Source organism: Lolium perenne, chromosome 5, assembly GCF_019359855.2.
Source record: "Lolium perenne isolate Kyuss_39 chromosome 5, Kyuss_2.0, whole genome shotgun sequence".
Taxonomy (NCBI): domain Eukaryota; kingdom Viridiplantae; phylum Streptophyta; class Magnoliopsida; order Poales; family Poaceae; genus Lolium; species Lolium perenne.
Window position 1 is genome coordinate 142,926,926 of NC_067248.2, and position 18,746 is coordinate 142,945,671.

The 18,746-nt window shown below is 42.5% G+C and overlaps 3 protein-coding genes across 3 annotated transcripts; 2 read left to right on the forward strand and 1 right to left on the reverse strand.

Annotated features, from left to right (window-relative positions):
• The first annotated feature begins 998 nt into the window (after positions 1–998).
• Positions 999–4,898, forward strand: LOC127300104 (guanine nucleotide-binding protein-like NSN1). The gene is made up of 8 exons (XM_051330181.2): positions 999–1,354; positions 1,865–2,003; positions 2,089–2,262; positions 2,355–2,569; positions 3,119–3,383; positions 3,508–3,687; positions 3,765–3,976; positions 4,274–4,898. The coding sequence occupies exons 1-8, from the start codon at positions 1,091–1,093 to the stop codon at positions 4,604–4,606; spliced, it is 1,782 nt and encodes a 593-aa protein (XP_051186141.1). The 5' UTR covers positions 999–1,090; the 3' UTR covers positions 4,607–4,898.
• A 2,605-nt stretch (positions 4,899–7,503) lies between these two features.
• Positions 7,504–11,607, forward strand: LOC127300106 (SWR1 complex subunit 6). The gene is made up of 4 exons (XM_051330183.2): positions 7,504–7,707; positions 7,956–8,058; positions 10,913–11,016; positions 11,131–11,607. Exons 1-4 carry the CDS (start codon positions 7,597–7,599, stop codon positions 11,332–11,334), a joined length of 522 nt encoding a protein of 173 aa, XP_051186143.1. The 5' UTR covers positions 7,504–7,596; the 3' UTR covers positions 11,335–11,607.
• A 69-nt stretch (positions 11,608–11,676) lies between these two features.
• On the reverse strand, positions 11,677–15,472 carry LOC127300105 (putative laccase-17). Its single transcript, XM_051330182.2, has 4 exons — positions 15,078–15,472; positions 14,829–14,980; positions 14,487–14,731; positions 11,677–13,017 (listed from the first exon to the last, which is right to left on the reverse strand). The coding sequence occupies exons 1-4, from the start codon at positions 15,177–15,179 to the stop codon at positions 11,816–11,818; spliced, it is 1,701 nt and encodes a 566-aa protein (XP_051186142.1). The 5' UTR covers positions 15,180–15,472; the 3' UTR covers positions 11,677–11,815.
• Positions 15,473–18,746: the final 3,274 nt, after the last annotated feature.

An 18,746-nucleotide genomic window follows, 5' to 3' on the forward strand; every position in this document is an offset into this window, starting at 1 on the left:
TCTGAGGAACCCGATTGTTTTTTTCCTTTTAGGATGTTTTCTGTAAATTTGCGTTTTAATATTATTTTTTCCGCCCTCTAAGTAATTTAATGTTAACTGCTTTGTAATTTTATTTTGTTAGGTGTGACGCATGAATAACCAATCATGTGGCACACTCACTATTTATTTTCGTACAACGGCTATGGCGCACGAAAATGCTCATTGTGGCGCGCTGAGTAATGCTCCACTGGTATAGGCCTTACCAATGGTGCATCAGTAGTGCGCCACTGGTAAATATTAGCAATGACGTGGTAGCAGTGACGCATGGATGGTGCGCCGTTGATACCAAAAATAGGTGCGTCCCTAATAGACTACTATTTTCCTTTTGAGAAAATAATAGGCTATTTTCTAGTAATGCCGATCCTTGGATCTCTTCCCCACGACACCCGGCGAGGATGTGTATGCTGATTTCAACATCCTCTCTTGCGAAGAGGGCTGTAGGTATTTTCGTTGTATGCGTCTTGCACAAGGAGTGGGGTGCCCCGTGTTCAAATTAAAAACAGTTTATGTTTTGAAAAGTTCAAATTCGAAAAATGTTTAAACTGGAAAATTATTCAGATTTTAAAAATTTTCAAACAAGAAAATCGTTCAGATTTGAAAATGTTTGATTTTTGAAAATATTGAAATTTAAAATGGTTCTATTAAAAAAAACATTCAAATTAAAAAAATGTTAAAATTCGAAAAAAAATTATATTTCAAAAAATTGCTCAGATTTTGAAATTGTTCATACTAGAAGAAATAAAGTATAGAAAAAAAGATGGAATCGGAGAAGAAAACCGAACAGAAAAAATAAAAACCGGAGAAGAAAATGAAAAGAAAAATCGGAGAAGACCACGACCACGAAGCATACAACGATCTGATCAAAGGCACGAAAAACTGGAAAAAAGCCTCTATCGCTAGTGGGCTGGCCCATAGAATCCCGTCGCTGTGCGGCGACCCAGATACATATGCCCTAACCAGACCCGTGTGGCCGGTACCCTTCACCCTCCATCGCCGCCTCTCTTCTTCCCTCCACCATCACCACCGGCGGCGCCAACGGCAAGACCGCAAGATGGTGAAGAAAAGCAAGAAGAGCAAGAGCAAGCGCGTCACGCTTAAGGCCAAGCACAAGGTGCTGCGCAAGGTGAAGGAGCACCACCGCAAGAAGCGCAAGGAGGCCAGGAAGGACGGCAAGAACCACAAGAGCAGGGTCGAGAAGGACCCCGGGATCCCCAACGAGTGGCCCTTCAAAGAGCAGGAGCTCAAGGCCCTCGAGGTCCGTCGCGCGCAGGCGCTCAAGGAGCTCGAGCTCAAGAAGGAGGCTCGCAAGGAGAGGGTAAGTGTAGGGCCCCTGTTCCGTCCAGTCCAGGTTCCTTTGTGTGCTATACTTTATTCTTATTGTTTGATTTGATTTGATGTATAGCCTGAATCCACCTCCTACTGTTGTATCTCTGTGTGCACAGCCTCTAACGTTTACTCACTCTTCTTTAGATAGTTTTAGATGCTTTTGCCTAGATAGATGAGCTTCCTTTCGATGAGGTTATTCATTGCCTTTGTATCATCGGCTAACTGAGATGTTGGCTCAAGGTTGAAGTTGAAATATGATGTATATGTCTATTTACCGTATAAAGATCGGTATGATAATAATAATTATTAAGTTTGTTTATAGCACCACACATTCGCTCCATTAGGAAAATGTAATTTCCTGGGCACCAGGATACCCGATTCACCTTAATTAGCTATGATAGTCAATGCTCTTGAGGTTTCCTTTTATTTTCATACGCATCCATATCTTTTTTCTTTTAGCGTGTTGGACAGTGATAATATACTGTGGCCCTTCTTTCAGGCTAGGAAGAGAAAGCTTGGATTGCCTGAGGATGAAGATATTGCTGATCTTGTAGCTGCTGCTTCTGCACAGGGCAGTGAGTTTGCAGAGAAGGATGCAGCAAAGGATATTGCTTCTTTAGCAATGCCTAAGACCAACGGTTAATTTCTTTTCCAATTGCTGATTTGTATTGCCTTGCTGCTTGCATATGCATTATTCACTAACGCTGTTGAAGGTGTCTGCAGATCATTCAGAGAGGGCCTTCTATAAGGAGTTGGTTAAAGTTATTGAAGCTTCGGATGTTATTCTCGAGGTTATTGATGCAAGGGACCCACTGGGCACTCGTTGCGTTGACATGGAAAAGATGGTCAGGAAGGCTGATCCAACTAAACGAATAGTGCTGCTTCTCAACAAGATAGGTATGACGCAACTTTCGATTGACTTTCAGTACTTCCGGTGTGATCTTTCCTTGTCTTTCTGCTTCTGAAGGTAAATCTTGTGTGGGTTGCAGATCTTGTCCCAAAGGAGTCGGTTGAGAAATGGCTTACGTATCTAAGGGAGGAATTGCCAACTGTTGCATTCAAGTGCAATACTCAAGAGCAGAGGACCAAGCTGGGATGGAAATCATCAAAGCTTGATAAAACAAGCAATGTACCACAAAGCAGTGATTGTCTTGGTGCTGAGAATCTGATTAAACTACTAAAAAATTATTCCAGGAGTCATGAGGTAACTGATCTTGATGTTGTATATAGATTATTAGATTCTGTCTTTCGTTGCCTGTGTTGCTTCCATTAGGAGTTTCACTGCTTAGTTGTTTTTAGGATTTCTTGTTTTCTTATTACACAAGTTATAAGCCTATAAGTATTGAACATTGCATCATTTCTTAAAAGCATCTTATATACAGCATTTCATGTATTATTTTGCCTTTTTGTCCATTTTCATGAAAGGTGTATTAGCGATTTAACATAGACACTGTTAATGATATTTTTATTTATTTTCATGTACAAGACACGCAAGTTTTTTATTTGGACATAGTTTAATCTGGCTGTTTCAACTCTCTTACTGTATTGATTCAATCAACCTCATCCTGATATTTTGATAATTACCTGTGTCCTATGATTATTTTACTTTGTTATCTAGCTTCTTTTTCTTTGATGCTCCCAGTTTCGCAGTGGTCTTGTAACCATTCATATACACCTGTATAGTTGTATTTCTTGTTCTGTTTTATGTCATGCTTGATAGATACCTTTTTATTTTATTTTGGTTTGCTTGCAGCTCAAGCTGGCAATCACTGTGGGTATTGTCGGCCTTCCTAATGTTGGCAAGAGCAGCCTAATCAACAGCTTGAAGAGGTCCCGTGTCGTCAATGTTGGTTCTACCCCAGGAGTTACTAGATCAATGCAAGAAGTTCAGTTAGACAAGAAGGTGAAGTTGGTGGATTGTCCTGGTGTAGTGATGCTCAGATCTTCCAACACTGGTGTGTCTGTAGCCCTTCGCAACTGCAAAAGAGTTGAGAAAATGGAAGATGTAATCACTCCTGGTAGGTGCTATCTTGTTTCTTCAACATTCCAGCCAGCTAGCTCTTCTATTCATCCCAGTTTCATGTGGCTCTGAGCCTAGAAGTGCATCATGCAATAACTCTTCCATATATTTTTATTCTTCAGTTAAGGAAATCCTGACTCTTTGCCCACACGAGAAGTTGCTCTCTTTGTACAAGATGCCAAGCTTTACTTCAGTTGATGATTTCCTTCAAAAACTTGCTACACTCCGCGGTAAATTAAAAAAGGGTGGCATAGTGGATGTTGAGGCTGCTGCAAAAATAGTGCTTCACGACTGGAATGAAGGTACAATTGACCCTTACCAATATTGTTAGTTTGTTACTTAGTTATTATTTCCATGCCATCTCACTATTTGTTATTAGGTAAAGTACCCTATTATACGTTGCCACCTAAAAGGGCTGCTGTGGAGGATGCCAATGCAGTAATTATCTCAGAAGATGGAAGAGAATTTAATGTTGATGAAATTTACAAAGCTGAGTCTTCATTTATTAGTGGTCTAAAATCCATGGAGGATTTCAGTCATATTGAAATTCCATCTAATCCCCCACCAGAGATTGATGAAGGGATGCTCGAGGTATTTCTTACAACTATAGTAGTGATTGTACTTTATTTATGTCATTATACTGTAGATTTTCGAGCCAACATATTCTTGATATTGAATTCTATGCTTTAGTTTCTTACAACTTCTTGGCTATGTTCTGAGTAATTGTGATCATACAGATGCATATCCTTCTGTCTTTCAAAGACATTTTCTAGGGTATATGCCCTTGTGTTAGATATCTCAAGTTAACGTGCATTTGGAACAACATAGATGACATTAAAGTTGCATATTACTCTACGGCTAGATAATGTTTTGTCTTGGATTCAACAGGATGACACGACACATAGTGAACCTGTCCAGGACAACCGTGACGAATCCATGTGTGACGTGAATGACCGTGAAGGAAGCAAGGCGACTAGTGGTAACACGCAGCATGACAAGCTGTACACCGCCGAGGGTATACTCGATCCTCGCAAGAAAAAGGCAGAGAAGAAACGACGGAAGGGGAACAAGTTCAGCGTGCTGAATGACATGGATGCGGATTATGACTTCAAGGTGGATTATCAAATGAAGGATGCCGATGTGGATGATGATGAAGATGACAGCAAAGGTGGAGATGAAACCAAGGAGAGTGAGCCCATGACTGGTGTTTGTGATGCGTGAGGCAAACTGCATGTTGAAGATGTGATACGGAGTATTATTATTACAATGCTAGTGCCTGATGGACCGCCAACAGTGGGCAGAATGTTAGGACTTTTTGTTTGCCGTTTGTTGAATGAAGAACCGCGAGAAAAAAAAAATGCAAAATCTATATTTGAACTTCCCAATGTATGCGTGTATTGGTGGGAGTCACTCCGGGTGGCCTCACTGTTATGTTCTAATTTTGAGGCTCGACTCTGTTGCTTTTGGTGACACTGTTATGGGTGCGAGAAAAGTTAAAATAGGTTGATGTCAACGACTCTCAGTTTTCTTAACTATTAAGGCTATAGTTCGTTTAATCATGTTCGATTTCTTACCACCTGACACCCCGTCGTGTTTCTGTGACTTGGTCGATAAAAGATTTCTTCCCACCGACCTCTGGAAGAATTTCCTGGTAGAGGGATCGAAGTGTGACGTGAAGGTGGTGTAAAGCGAGAAGATATCAGTCCTACACTAGGTTTGTGTGCTAGTTTCCGGGAAGATCTGGACCTTCTATTTAGATTCAGGGGACACAATGTAATATAACAATAAATCATCCTCGCACCTCGTATATTTGCAGGTTTGTGTGGGATTGCAAGTCATTTGTGTTGTCACTGAGCATATTATATTAATTCTTCTTTTCTCTTCATACTGCAAGTGTCACATGGTCTTTGCAAATTCTGAGCAGGAAAAAAAAAAGGAGGAACTGATATTTTTGACCAAAGAACACTAACAAGCCCCCTGGTGCTATTATCTGAAAGAAACTGAATTGAAGTTTAACTGTTGAATATTATCGAGCTAGCAAAAGAGATGAAGAAAAACACATGAAATGTATCATGTAGGAGTTTCAGAAGTTTCTTGTATTATCGAGCTAGCAAAAGAGATGAAGAAAAACACATGAAATCCACCCAATTAGCTTCTTTGTTGCAGTCCTAAATCTTCAAGAAAAAGATTATTGCAGATAAATTATGTTGCCTCAACCATCTCGTAACTAGTACTAGTCGACCATGCTCTATTAGGAAAGCCAAATGAGCTTCTCTATATCATGGAAGTTGCAACTAGTGCCAAAGGTGAGGGGTCTCGAAGGATCCTGAAATGCTGCATTATCCAAAACTATTTTTTTGAAGAATCTACAGTAGGTTTCCTCACTGCATAATTTTATTTATTTTTATGTAATAATAATAATAATGATAATATCCAAAACTATGGAAGTTGCAGGTAGTGCGTCGTATCTTTTGGTGGCGGGTTTTACACAATATCCTGCCTTGCTATGCAACTCTGAAGCACCGCCATATTATGGACAATGCCATGTGTAAGTTTTTTGGCCACGAAAATGAGGATCTCTTCCATGCTCTGATTATTTGTTGAACATGCTAAAGAGTACTGGGGTGAAACTTTGTCCTAGTTTGGCCTTAAAGCACCAAGGTTGCACCCAATTTCTTGGGATGGGGATGTCATAAAAGGTTCTTTCTTCTCTTAAGGAGTCAGCGATTGTTGTCACTTTAATGTGGACTGTTTGGATTTGCCGGTTCATAAGGAGAAGATGGCTGCGCCGAAGCAAGTTTAGAGGCCGCCACTGGTTGGGTAATGATCAACACACAGACGGATCTCTGGATATTACAAGGAGAGATGCAGGTTCAGGATTCATCATGCGGAATGAATGGAGACATTTTATCGCTGCTGGATGGTGGATGCAGGTTGCAACCTGGTGTAATTGATCTTTTTATCAGTGAATTGCTGGCATGCAGGAAAGGACTTGAGGAAGCAAAATCGCAAAGATTCATCTCCGGGTGGACTGTCGAGAGCTAGAGTTGGTATGGCAGGAAGTGCACCAGATCAAGAGCTCGAGAATTCATATTCTGAGGGAACTTCAAGAGCTATTCAGAACTTTTGAGGATTTTAAAATATCTAGCGTTAAGACTTAAGATAGAAGCAAATATATGTGCACACGTATGTGCTAAACATGTTCTATCTAGTAGAACTTTTAGTCGTTTTGATTTTGAACCAAGTTTTCGGAGCTGTCCATTCAGATGGAAACTCTATTCCTGTTTAATAAAGCTACGAGTTCTTTGGGGCCTTAGCACGACGATTTCTTGTTTGTCTACTACAACAAGCTCTACTACGACAAGCTTTGCCTGACTCCGGTGATGGAGGGGCGAGGACGGCGGCGCACCTTCGGCTCGTGTCAGTGTCTGTAGTCGTCGCTAGGTGGTCTAAAGACCTACTTGTAATTTTTATTATTTTTAGCTCTGTTTGTACTGCTATTGATGATTATTAATAGATCGGCGGAATATTCGCAAAAAAAATCTACGAATTGCTATTTTTTTTAACGTTTGATCACGGTGGTACATACACAGAAACTGCGAAGGAGTTCCTCAGCACCACATAAATTGCAATGTTCATACCTGGCAATTCTCTTACTTTCAGATTATGCCCTGGTAGAATCTGTCATGCATAAATAACCACGAAGAAAAGGAGAACCGTTAAAGGTAAAACCATGTCCCAACAATTCTTGAATGATGTGCGAACTCATCTTGTAGTGCCATGATTCTTGAATGAGAAGTATCAGATGAAGACAGTAGACATTGTTGTATGTGGTTGTTTCAGGCTTCAACATTGTTTCAAGGAAGCTTGCTAAAATATGTAGGCATCATTGTGATGAAAGCAGAACAAGATGAATATTGGCCCCGCTTGTTTTGCCTGCTACTTCCGTGGAACGGATTTTTTCCTTCATAGTTATGCAACTTTGATAGATTTTTTTTGAGGGGGGATTCCATGCATGTTCAACTAGAAAAATAAAAGAAAAAAAATTCGAATCAACATGATTAACTAGGCCCAGCAGAGGGCCAGCCCACCGATATGAGCTTCCAAAGGAGAGGATGAGGGCCCAAATCGATCCTTCAATCCAAGTCCCCCCTTCTTCCTCTCCCGCGCCGCCGCCGCCGATCGCCGTCGCCGCGCGCTGGAGATCCAAGATGGACGGGGAAGACGAGAATGCGGGGCCCTTCCGTCGCACCAGCTCGCGGACGCGGCGGATGGCCTCGCGCATGGCTTCCGCCCTCTCCAGCTCCGACAACCGCGCTCAGGTAAGAACCATTCCTCCCTCCCTTGTTCGTCCCCGCTTTAGCACCAAGGGGAAACTAACCACTTCTGATCAATGTGGTGGTTTCAAAATCAAACGGCGCCAACCCTAGCTTTTTTTTTTTTTTTTTTGGCTCTCTGCTATTGAATTAATATCACTAGTTCCTCCAAATTACTGTGCGTATTGTCAGTTTAGCCGATACTAAGTTATTTTTCCTAATTTGTAAGTCTCCATATCTGTAATGTCATGCAGGCTGCATTAGCTCGTCTTGACGCTCTTGAGAGTGATAATGCTGGGGCTGAGGTGGTGGATCTCAACGATGATGAGTATGGATCTACTGATGAGGAGGACCATGGTCGGTTCTTTTGCTTCTCTTATTGTTTTCGTATGAACTATTCTTTTGCATGGTTCTTTTAAGTTTCAAGGAACTTGACATGCGTTGTGTACATAAACGCACTTTTCAAATTCAGAACTGAAGAAATGAACATTACAAAAATCACAAAACGGCTACGTGTTCATTCCTAGGTTATTGTGTTGCTTCTAGTAACAGAGATGACATATTCACATGTATAAACTAGATGATTTCCTGCGAGTTGCTGCGGAACACCGGACTTAACGAATTCAAGGAAATCTAGTGATAAGTTCATCAAGTATGTATATTTCGTGAAAATGATCTCAAATTGGATTATTATATTGTTGTAGGACCACAATGGGTACACTGAGAACATTCTTCTTACATGAATTTTAAAAACGAACATTGCATGAAGAACAGCAGGAAAACAGTGATGTTGCTTCCTAAGAACTAAGAAAAATAATGTATTCCTCTAATACATGAGAAGCAATCACTACCTGATCCTGATTGCTGAAGCTCAAGTCGACCACATAACAGGACCATGACGAAATCTGTGAAAGCTCATTAGTTCTCTTGGAAATCTGCCACCAAAGGATATTTGAAAAAGTAGAATATTTGTGTGCAATCGATCTAAAAAAAACAATTACATGAATGAGCCACAAAAACAATATCCCTACAGTAGAGGACATTGAGTTTCAGTTTATAGCAACGTCAACTATTAATCGCATATCAGGCAAAAAAAAACTATTAATGGTATATGCAGTAAAGCAGAAACATTTTGATGCAATTACTAGGTTCCATTGAGGAACATATGTGTTAGTTTAATGTATCTGCAAGTCAGTAAATGAATTGCATACTGCTTATTTATGAAATTATAAACAGCTATATTTTTCTACCAAAGATAAGAAAGTATGTATAGTGCTTCCTGTACCTGTTCTGAAAAAACACACATGCTCCACTTATTGATGAGGACACACGAAACAATATTGATTTGATAGGAGTGATAAGAGAATATGCCAATATATGAACAACAATTCATATTGCATAAATCAGAAAGCAGAAACTTGACAGATAGAACTCTGGTGTAAGAAATTGTTGATGTGACGATGTATGCCCTATGTTTTAGCAGCAACTGATGCATACATTTCTTGGAGACTGAAGTAGAGGAGAATTATTAGAATCAGAATGTTGAATGATTTTTTTCTCTTGGAAACCATAATTTGATGAATGACTACAGTTAGATCTGAAAAATGCGTACCTTTCTGCATGCAACCATGTTGCATGTATTCCTGAGGAAAAAGGTAGTAGTTTAAGGACACTTGCATAAATATAAAGGAAACAGTGTAATCACCTGGCGTCAAGTTGTTCATGTCTCCAGATAGGAACTTAGTACTTGCTAAAATAATATGATGGGTAACTTCAAAAAAAAAAAAATTTAATATGATGGAGCAATTTGCATGACCAAAAAGTCAGTACTACTTACCTCTATCTTAGCAGAAAGAAAATCATACAAATGAATTTGGTAGCCACATCATCTAGTTAACCTGCACGCGTATTCAAGTAACTGCGAAACAGATGGGCATCATCTGTTGCAGCTGCATGAGAAAGAAGATGAAAGAAGGATTAAGAGTTTAAATTCTAACATAACTAAAACAAGTAGGGATTTGTGGGGATATCATTGAATGATGACATGTTGCAGCTAGGCTCGGGATTGAGCAATTGAGGAAAACCACCATGGAGGTGTAGGGAAGTAATTAGTGCGGAGGAGAAAACATGCTGCTAATGTTGGATTAAGCCAGTGAGCTCAACTGGTGAGGCACATCTTCGTTTTGACCTCCCAAAGCGCATGGTGGAGGTTCTGGAGGAAGCGGCCGGGCACTCGAGGGAAGTGGGGTAGAAACCTATGTCAGGTGGGCACTGCAGTGAGAAAAATAAACAATGGCTAAAGAAGAGAAAGTCTGTGGCAATGTTCTTCATCAATTTCCTGTGCAATTGCTTCTCGTGGGTCTTGTGGGGAAGAGCAATATATTGTGTTGTCTTTTGGTTTCTTAATGAATTTGTGGAGAAGAGGAGGCATCAATACCTAGCAGGCGGTGATGTTTTGTATGAACCATGCCAGAAATGGAAGTGGTAGTGTTGTCTTCCGTTGGGTGAATTAATTAATGGGAAGAAACTAAATGGGAAGATGATGAAGGGAAGTGGAAGTGCAGATGGAAGCGACACATGGAATCTGGGACATCAACGCCAGAATTAGGAACAGTAAAGAGGAAGATTAATTAAACCGACATAGTAGAGTGGAAGTACAGCAGACCAGACAGAAATTGAAGCCTGTCTCAGTAAAAAAAAAGGCTGGCAGAGCTTAAAAAATGATTAATTGCTAGTTCGTTTAAAGGGATAAATTGTAGAAATACATAATAATGTGGCAGGCTCTGATTGCTCAAGGATGGTTGCTGAGGTGGATGGCTTGCATGTTGAGAGAAATACCCTTAGTGGGTTGCTCCTATTTATTTATTATAGATTATAGATTTTACAGAAGATAAATACCCTTGCTGGATTGCTTGGAAGTCATGTGCCTTTGATACATTTGATAAGAACAAGCGAGTAGACTGAAGTATTGGCCCCTCTCATAGCTTATCTAGCTACTGGGGATCATGGTTTTACTTTTCCTGTAAAACATTACAACCACCGTGCTGATTTTTCATTTCGGTGTAGAATTATTTAACTGTTGTGCATGCTGCTAGCTTTTGGAACTGCGCATGCGCAATCAATTAGCCTGCTCATCTTGCAGACCACTTTGATGCCTAAAACTACGATGCAAGTGCTAATATTCTTTTATTTCTTACTTGGCCTTGTGTAGTTCTGATGCAAAAGAAGCAGTCAAAGAACATGAAACGCAAGACAAGGCAAGGAAAAGCTTTGGAGAAGAGGGCTGTAAGATCTTTTATGGATGTGCTACAAGAGGTGAGTAGATAGAAGGGTTTGATGGTAGCTTGGAAAGCTGTAGTTAAAATTTATCTCTTGCCATATTCCTTTGTAAGTATAGGGTACTTAGAGGATTTTCACGAACTATTACAGGCAAATCTGGAGTCCTTGCCATCTCATGTCCCAACATATTTGAGGGCTGCTGTGGGTCCGCCGAGCACTTCATCCCGACGCCATTACTGCTCCGTCTGTGGGAGTTCTTCAAATTATACATGCCCCCGGTGTGGGACACGGTTCTGTTCATGCCGCTGCCAAGTCATACACAACGATACCCGCTGCCTGAAATTTGTTGCTTAACCCATCTACAAATCTGTGGTGCCTGGAGTATGTCTAATGCAGCTGTGGTGCCTAATTGTTTGTGGTTTTAGCAGAAAGAAATGCTTGTTGTACATGTTGTGTAGGAGGTGAAAACCCCAATGTGTGAAGAAATTGCTGCAGCAGCAGCTAGCCATGTCGCAGCCAGGTAGATTCTTTTCCAGGTAGACGCCATTTCTCTTTTGGAAATACTTTGTGTAACTTGTTGTATGCTTCAATGCAGTGCAGTGGTAAATGGTAGTTGTACTTCATTCAGCACTAACTAAGATATCAGTGTACCACTCAATCTTTTTGATGCAGAAAATGTTGCTGCAAGTAAGTTTCTCAACAGTATCTGAATGACATTGAAGATATTTCATAATGAATCAAATGCAAATAACTAGAATGTGGCAACAAAATGTGAGAATGGTACGTTCCCCCAAATAATCAGCAGAAGGTGAGCAAAAAACAAATTTTGGTTTCTTCAGCAAACTGGCAGGTCTGGCGGCGGTGCCCCCAGGGACTGCAGCTCTCCAACTCCATCTTCCACAAGGAAGGCCATGGCGAGGCCCCAGGTGATGTGCACATCCAGATGGCAGTGCATCAGCCAGACCCCGGGGTTGTCGGCGACGAACCGGATGACCGCCCACCCGTTTACTGGGACGCCCACCGTATTCCTCATTGGCGGGTCATGCAGGTTGAACTTTGCGGTGTCGGTCGCAGCGTTGAAGTTGCCAAACCCCTCCGCGAGGATGAAGAAATCGTAGCCGTGGATGTGGATAGGGTGGTTCTCCCCGGCGAAGATGTTGGTGCCCTGGAGCACGACCTGTACCACTGAGCCGAACTTGAGCTTGTACAGCTTGGTGCCCGGTACCGGCTGCCAGAGCGCACGACTGACGTTCTGCGCTGTGTAGTCAAATTGCACCAGCGGGTTAGCCGGAAAGTCGGTGGTGAAGACGCCGTTCGCAGCTGCATCGCCTTGGTAGTGCGCCTGGAGAAGGGAGACGGTGGAGGGGAGCACAAAGGAGACGTTGTTCATGCTCGCCGCAAACCGCGTCCCGTTGGGGCCGCCGCAGTTCTGCGCAGCGGAGCAGTTGAAGAGGCCGACGCCGACGGTGAAGAAAAGGTCCTCGTCGACGGCCGATGGGAGCTCCACCGCGTGGAGGTTGCTCAGGCTTGTCGTGAACGCAGTCACCGTGGCAGTGTCGTTGTACGCCGGGAGGGTCGGCATCGCCGGGCTTGCCATGCTGCTGGCGCCGTAGTCGAAGATGGCGGTGGTGGTGGTGTTGTCGAAGGGCACGCCCTGCGCACTGGCGTAAGCCCGGGCGGCGAGGTAGTACCGGCCAGGTGGCTGGTCGAAGGTGACGAGGACGTCTGTGGTCTGGCCGGGGCCGAGCACTAGGACTGATGTGGCGTACGGCTTGGTGTAGGAGGCGTCGGCGCCCACGACGGTCATGTTGTGGCCGGCGAGGGAGACGAAGAGCTCCGTGTTGAGCGCAGCGTTGATGAACCGCAGCAGGTTCGTCTCGCCGGTCTTCACGGCGAACACGGTAGTGTCTTGGGAGGAGCAGTTGTAGAGGTCACCGGGTTGGCCGTTCATGGTGAGGGCGTCGGAGATGTTGGGAGCTGCACCGGTGCGCGTGGCGGTGCGGATGACGTCGATGGGGTTCATGTCCCACCATTCACCTGTGCACATGCAACTAGATCAAGATTTGTAGCTGTCTGAAACTAGATTAATACATGTACTCCCGATGATAAATGTTGGAACTAGCTTTTCTTTTCCCTTTAATATGAAAAATAATACAAACATATATAGCAATGTCCCTTTTTCCATTCATATGTAGGGAGAAGAATACTACACATATAACATATTGAATAGCTGAAAATGCAAAAAAGGGGTTAGCTAGCATGCTGTACATGTTAGGCCTATTGTGCGCGCCATGTCGACCACACATGCAACAACATTTATGCAGTTACAAAGTAACACTCTCACAAGAATGTTTTCAAGAGGGTACTTCTCCAGACATAAAGAAACCGTTTCAAGAGAATAATTGAACATGCGTGTTTTTCTCTCTTTAGAACCCCTTTTGAAAAACTTAATATATATAATTAAGAGCCTATGCAACTAAGAATAGTAGACATTTTTGTGTGCAGCCTCCTTTAATTTGTCTGAATATTTTGAAAGCTAGAAAGATGCTAGTCTCTTCATTTCTTAAGGCTGAAGCTAGTATTATTTGTTTCCAAGACTGAGATATGCACATGTTTCCTAGGTAGGAATATAGCTAGGTAGCATGTGCATGTGATGAGTACAGAAGGATCTCACATACATGCACAATGATCTTTGCTGCATACATGATTAGTTAGCTATTAAACTAGCTATCTCTTTTTCTTTGCCATGATCATGAATGCATGCATGGTTTTGATATCTTCTCTGAAAGGATAAAAATTCCTGCGTTTGCTTAACTGCAGATACAATCCTGGACGTTTGACTCTGGGGTAAGCAGGTGGCGCCAACAACCAGCACAAAGCATGGCAAATGATGGCAGTTGTTAACACACGCGGGAAAAGCAAATAGCACCGACTAATTTCGCTACTTTGGAACAACGCATGCATGGGATGGATCCATCTAATTCCTTTCTGTCATTTCTGGATACCCAGCACATTATATATATCATTAGTTTCTACTTTCTAGACCTGCGCTCCTTTTAGTGTACTGCCTATTTGGCGAGAAAAGAAAATCAAGTGAAAAGCGAGGCAGGGAGATATGTACTCTTTATCGAAAAAAAGGGAGATATGTACTTGTTAATTGCGCACATAATTCTTCCTCTATATAGCGAAAACGGAAAGAAAATACCTGAAACATTATTCTTCAGCTAACGATTCATAAACCAGGAATTTTATCAACGCCACGTCAATCTACGTCAATCTTGTAAATGAAAGATAAGACACACCGTTTCGACACCGAGTAAATTTCTATGCTTCTTTTTGTAATTGGTGTTTGTCTTTTTTGTAATCAAACTGGGTAACTCTCTTACAGTGCATTATATATATTGCATGTCATAGCTTCCACCTTTAGGTAGATTGATGATGACTATTGGAGACACTGACGTGGAGAGTGGTGAGTAGTGAGGAGTGAAGATGGTGTAGGCGCGTACCGAGCATGATGGGGGCGATCTCCCCGTGGAAGTCGAACGGGTAAGGGACGGCGTCGCGTGGGCGGATGACGAGCGCGCCGTAGACGGTGGCCCTGAGCCACGAGCTGTGGGCGTGCCACCACAGCGTGCCCTCCTGCGCCGTCACCGTGAAGCGGTAGGTGTAGCTCTTCCCCGGCCGGATCGGGCACTGCGTCACGAACTCCGGTCCGTCCGACCACCCCGTCCGCATCTGCCGAACACCGTGCCTGCGATTGCCGCCATTGTTGCACCTCCATTAGCAGTTGCCATTGCTGACGATCGTGGTGCATGTATACATGCTAGCTAGGCATGGCAAGTACGTACCAGTGGATGGTGATGTTGTAGGTGGCGTTGTTGACGACGTTGACGACGAGGGAGTCGCCCTCGCTCACCTCCACCGTCGGCCCCGGGTACTGCCCGTTCGCCGTCACAATGGTCCGGGCGTTGCACAGCCTCGTCACCGATGCCTCCTGGATCTGCACACATGCACGTATTCAGTGCCCCCATCCTTAATCTGAATTGACAAGCGAATTAGCTTCGGCAAGGAAGCTAGGAAGACAGAGCATTACTCACCACGAACTCATGGCGTTGCTCCTTGGCAATTGCCGGCTGCGGGCAGCAGAGAAGAAGAGCAGCAGCAAGGCCAAGGACCACATAGCAGACTGAACTTGACATTCTGATCGAACCCTGCAGCTAGCTCTGCTCTGCTCCCTGCCGAGTGGTACTTGATTGTGTGCAACTCCGATTCATGCAGGGGACCAGCTCCTCCTTATATAGGGGGCAAGCAGACCAGTTGCCTCTGTGGTTGGAGAGATTAGGTCCTGCATTGCTTCACCTGATTAATTCAGACTTGCAACTTCTACTCTGACTAGTAACTTTTGCAACCTCTGCTCTCCATTTTGGTTAGCCTCAGGTGATCCATATGGCTAAGTTGATTCTACTCTGACTAGTAACTTTTGCCAGCTCCGCTCTTCTTGTTTGGTTGCCTAATGTGATGGAATGCTAAGTCGGTGCAGTAAACCTGAATGTGTGATGATGCTTCCATCACAAGTTAGGCTTTTCCCCATGGATGATGAGCCCCTACTGAACACCATCATCAGAGCTATTATTCAGAGATCAACAATGATGCCAAATTGACTGCCGGATCGATCTTTATTTTGCTAAATACAATTAACCAAAGGCGGTGCTAAATTAGTTGTTGCTCTGATCAATATTAGTTAATCAAAAATTTGTATTGAGCTTCCTTCCAATTAGGAGAATTATTAGAAACGTACTCCCTACATTCCATATTAGTTGTCGCTGATTTAGTATAACTTTTTGTACTAAAACAGCGACAATTAATGTGGAATGGAGGGAGTATTAACGAATATATAGTTCCCAGTGGAGCCACCGGTCTCAGTCCCACCTTCGTCGCGACTATTTAACAATTAGAGGATCTCTGCCTTTTTCTTTAATGCTGTTTACAGCCAATATTGGGCTTGATTCAGAAATCTGTTCCTGCAAGGCTGCAAGAAACCTTTCCAAACCCAAAGGCCCCATGGCAACAAAGGGTTGTCTGGTCTACTACACCTTTACTTTCCTTCTTTTTGACTATTTTAATTAAGCCATCAATCTTCCTCTTTGCATCCATGCTTTTCTAGCGCAACTACCTAACTGTTGGTGCTTACTGGAGTTGTTGTACTTGTCTCTACATTTTTTTTCTCGCTACAAATTCATCAATTGACTATTCAATTTATGATATTAAATGTACATCTAATTATTTTCTTTCATTTACCACTTGGCAAGAGAACGTAAATGTGACTGGTTCTCAAATGTGTTGTGTTGTTCAATATACTTAGTAGTGACACAGGGCTAGTAAATTGTTCTCTAATGTGGTCTGTTGTCAACAGTGAATTCGGCTCAATGGATTATATTTATGTATTACATTCATGTATAATGTAATTCTCACTATTTAAGTAAATCATATATATTTCAGAGTACTGAAGAACGGTAAATATTATTCTCTTTCAGCAAAAATATAATATCCCTGTTACATCAAAATGATCCACTTCCACAGAGCCGTGATTGGCAAAAATACAGCAAGAAGCATGCTAAGTGTCAACCACCACATATGAAAATTAATTAATTAAATGACTGCTCATAGCTTCACTAGGAAAGGAAAACAACCAACTTCCTTTGCCTCAGCTGGTTTCTTGCAATTCAAGGCAATATAAAGTCAAAATGTCAACAAAAGCATCATTCTTGACATGGAAGGAACATGCTATTTGCATAAAAGGGTGATTAAATTGGTTGGAAAAGCTATACAAATATTCTAAAAAGGCTTAGGTGTAGGATGGAGCTAATTAGGAGGCATCTAGCAAATCTCTGACGCTCCACTACTTGCCCCTCTGAACTGAAAGCTTGTTTTCCATGTTGGTGCATGTATTGCTCGACCCATAATTATTTTCTTCAAGTTGCACTTGTCGGTAAATCTATTATGTATGCCATAACTTAGCGTACCGTAATCATCGGGCGTGTTCTTAACCTAAACGGTTGACAACATTGCCAGTCAACATATGAGGAAGATCTTGGACAGGAGACACTGATCAAGGTGGTACAAATAATTGATTGCATCGGTGGCTTGGTGCAGTGGCGAGTTCAAACACGTGAATGCAAATTATGATGCAGTAGTGTTGGGAACCAGCAAGCAGATTGTGACTCAATGGCAAACACCAATCATCCTATTATTTTAGTTTTTAAGCACTGATTAATTAACCAACTGAATGTCCTCTTACACATCTCAATGGAAATGATCGAAGCAAAGGCGACATCAAGTTAAACAGATTGTCATATTTGTTGCAAAGTTAGATATAATCATCACTGCCTTTGTGATCAGTTGGCTAGTTTTCGTGACATCTCTCCAACAAACTTGCACTGGAATGCTAGAGTTGGTTCACGGAGTTGCACATGGTTGGCAGTCTCATCATTTGCCTTGCAGTAAGGTAGATCACATGGTTTTAGTAGCTAAAAGAATCCTGTCGATGGGTAGTCAACAGTAATGGTCCACCTCGTTTTGTCAGAGTGAGTACACAGTTTCGTGCTGAGAGAGTGAGAGTAACTACCCTTGTCAAAATACAACATCAGTAGGTGGAGGTTAGGAAGGGATGGTAATAACTTCAGAAAAATCGAACAAAGTTACGATCACAGGTTACAAACAGGTGATCAAAGTACGTTCCTCCATAGTTTCCTTTTCTTTCCTGATCCTGTTGAGTAAAAAGAGAAATGGCCGTAGTTTTCCCTGCGGGCAATAATTGCAACCATGACATATGCAGAATGTTCAGGACTTCAGGTAACAGGCAAAGTCTCTGTCAAACCGTTAGTTCCTGAAGAAACCTTTGCTTATCTTCAGGAAATGCTTTCAGTTAGGTTGCTTGAGATGACAGACGAGTGTGCCGAAAGCTCTAACAACCGAGCTGCTCCTTTCACAAACTGCTAGTATGTTTTATCCTGAACACGGCACCTTCCGAAAAGCTCAGCTATGAACGCTGTCAGTACTCAGTAGTTGGCGGTATTTTCAGCGGCTCGGTTGCTCATGTTGGGTTTTATCTGACTGAACATGAATTTCTACTTATCGTCAGCCGATCGTCGTGTGGGATTTCTGCATTCACTTTATAGTTATCTGAGTCGTGTTATCCTGCATGCATTTTGCTTGGCAAGGCAAATGAGTAAACCGTCAGCTAGCTGGTAGGCCGGAGCTTCCTGCTCACCTGAAAGCTCATGTAGGATACAGTTACTGTTCAGCAGCGTTCTTTCTTGTCGGTTGGTATATCTGGAGATCATCCATGCACTATATATATTGTTACTCTTGAGTAATACAAGCTACTCGAGTACTCTTTATCGGAGATTGTCAGGTCACCTTGAAAAAGAGCGTGGGCTTTACTTGAATTGTCTGCCGCCTCGTGTGTTAATCACTGGATATGCCGCCTTATGGCTTTAGCCTTTGTTTATGCGCGCAACCGTATGCAACTCGGGCAACTCTGTTTTGGCCCGACTTAGTTTACCCGTTGTTTATGCGCAAGTATCTAAGCAGTGCATCTTTGCTACCAAAACTCGGATCTTCGTTCCGGGACACACAATTTCGCATTTTTAACGCTGCTAATCCGGTAAATGTTCCCTGTTGCTCGAGGTTTGCCTGCCCACGAAATATAGATCAATGCAATTGAACTGGATAACAATAAGTCGGCCCGCTTAAAACTTCTATCC

Excerpts from the sequence above, each read along its gene's own strand:
- LOC127300104 (XM_051330181.2), top strand. The coding sequence starts at position 1,091 with ATGGTGAAGAAAAGCAAGAAGAGCAAGAGCAAGCGCGTCACGCTTAAG. Across the intron at positions 2,263-2,354 it reads GCTGCTTCTCAACAAGATAG|ATCTTGTCCCAAAGGAGTCG; the intron begins GTATGACGCAAC and ends TGTGGGTTGCAG. Across the intron at positions 3,384-3,507 it reads GGAAGATGTAATCACTCCTG|TTAAGGAAATCCTGACTCTT; the intron begins GTAGGTGCTATC and ends TTTATTCTTCAG.
- LOC127300105 (XM_051330182.2), bottom strand. The coding sequence starts at position 15,179 with ATGTCAAGTTCAGTCTGCTATGTGGTCCTTGGCCTTGCTGCTGCTCTT. Across the intron at positions 14,981-15,077 it reads AGCAACGCCATGAGTTCGTG|ATCCAGGAGGCATCGGTGAC; the intron begins GTGAGTAATGCT and ends GCATGTGTGCAG. Across the intron at positions 14,732-14,828 it reads TACAACATCACCATCCACTG|GCACGGTGTTCGGCAGATGC; the intron begins GTACGTACTTGC and ends CGGCAATCGCAG.
- LOC127300106 (XM_051330183.2), top strand. The coding sequence starts at position 7,597 with ATGGACGGGGAAGACGAGAATGCGGGGCCCTTCCGTCGCACCAGCTCG. Across the intron at positions 8,059-10,912 it reads TACTGATGAGGAGGACCATG|TTCTGATGCAAAAGAAGCAG; the intron begins GTCGGTTCTTTT and ends GGCCTTGTGTAG. Across the intron at positions 11,017-11,130 it reads TTATGGATGTGCTACAAGAG|GCAAATCTGGAGTCCTTGCC; the intron begins GTGAGTAGATAG and ends GAACTATTACAG.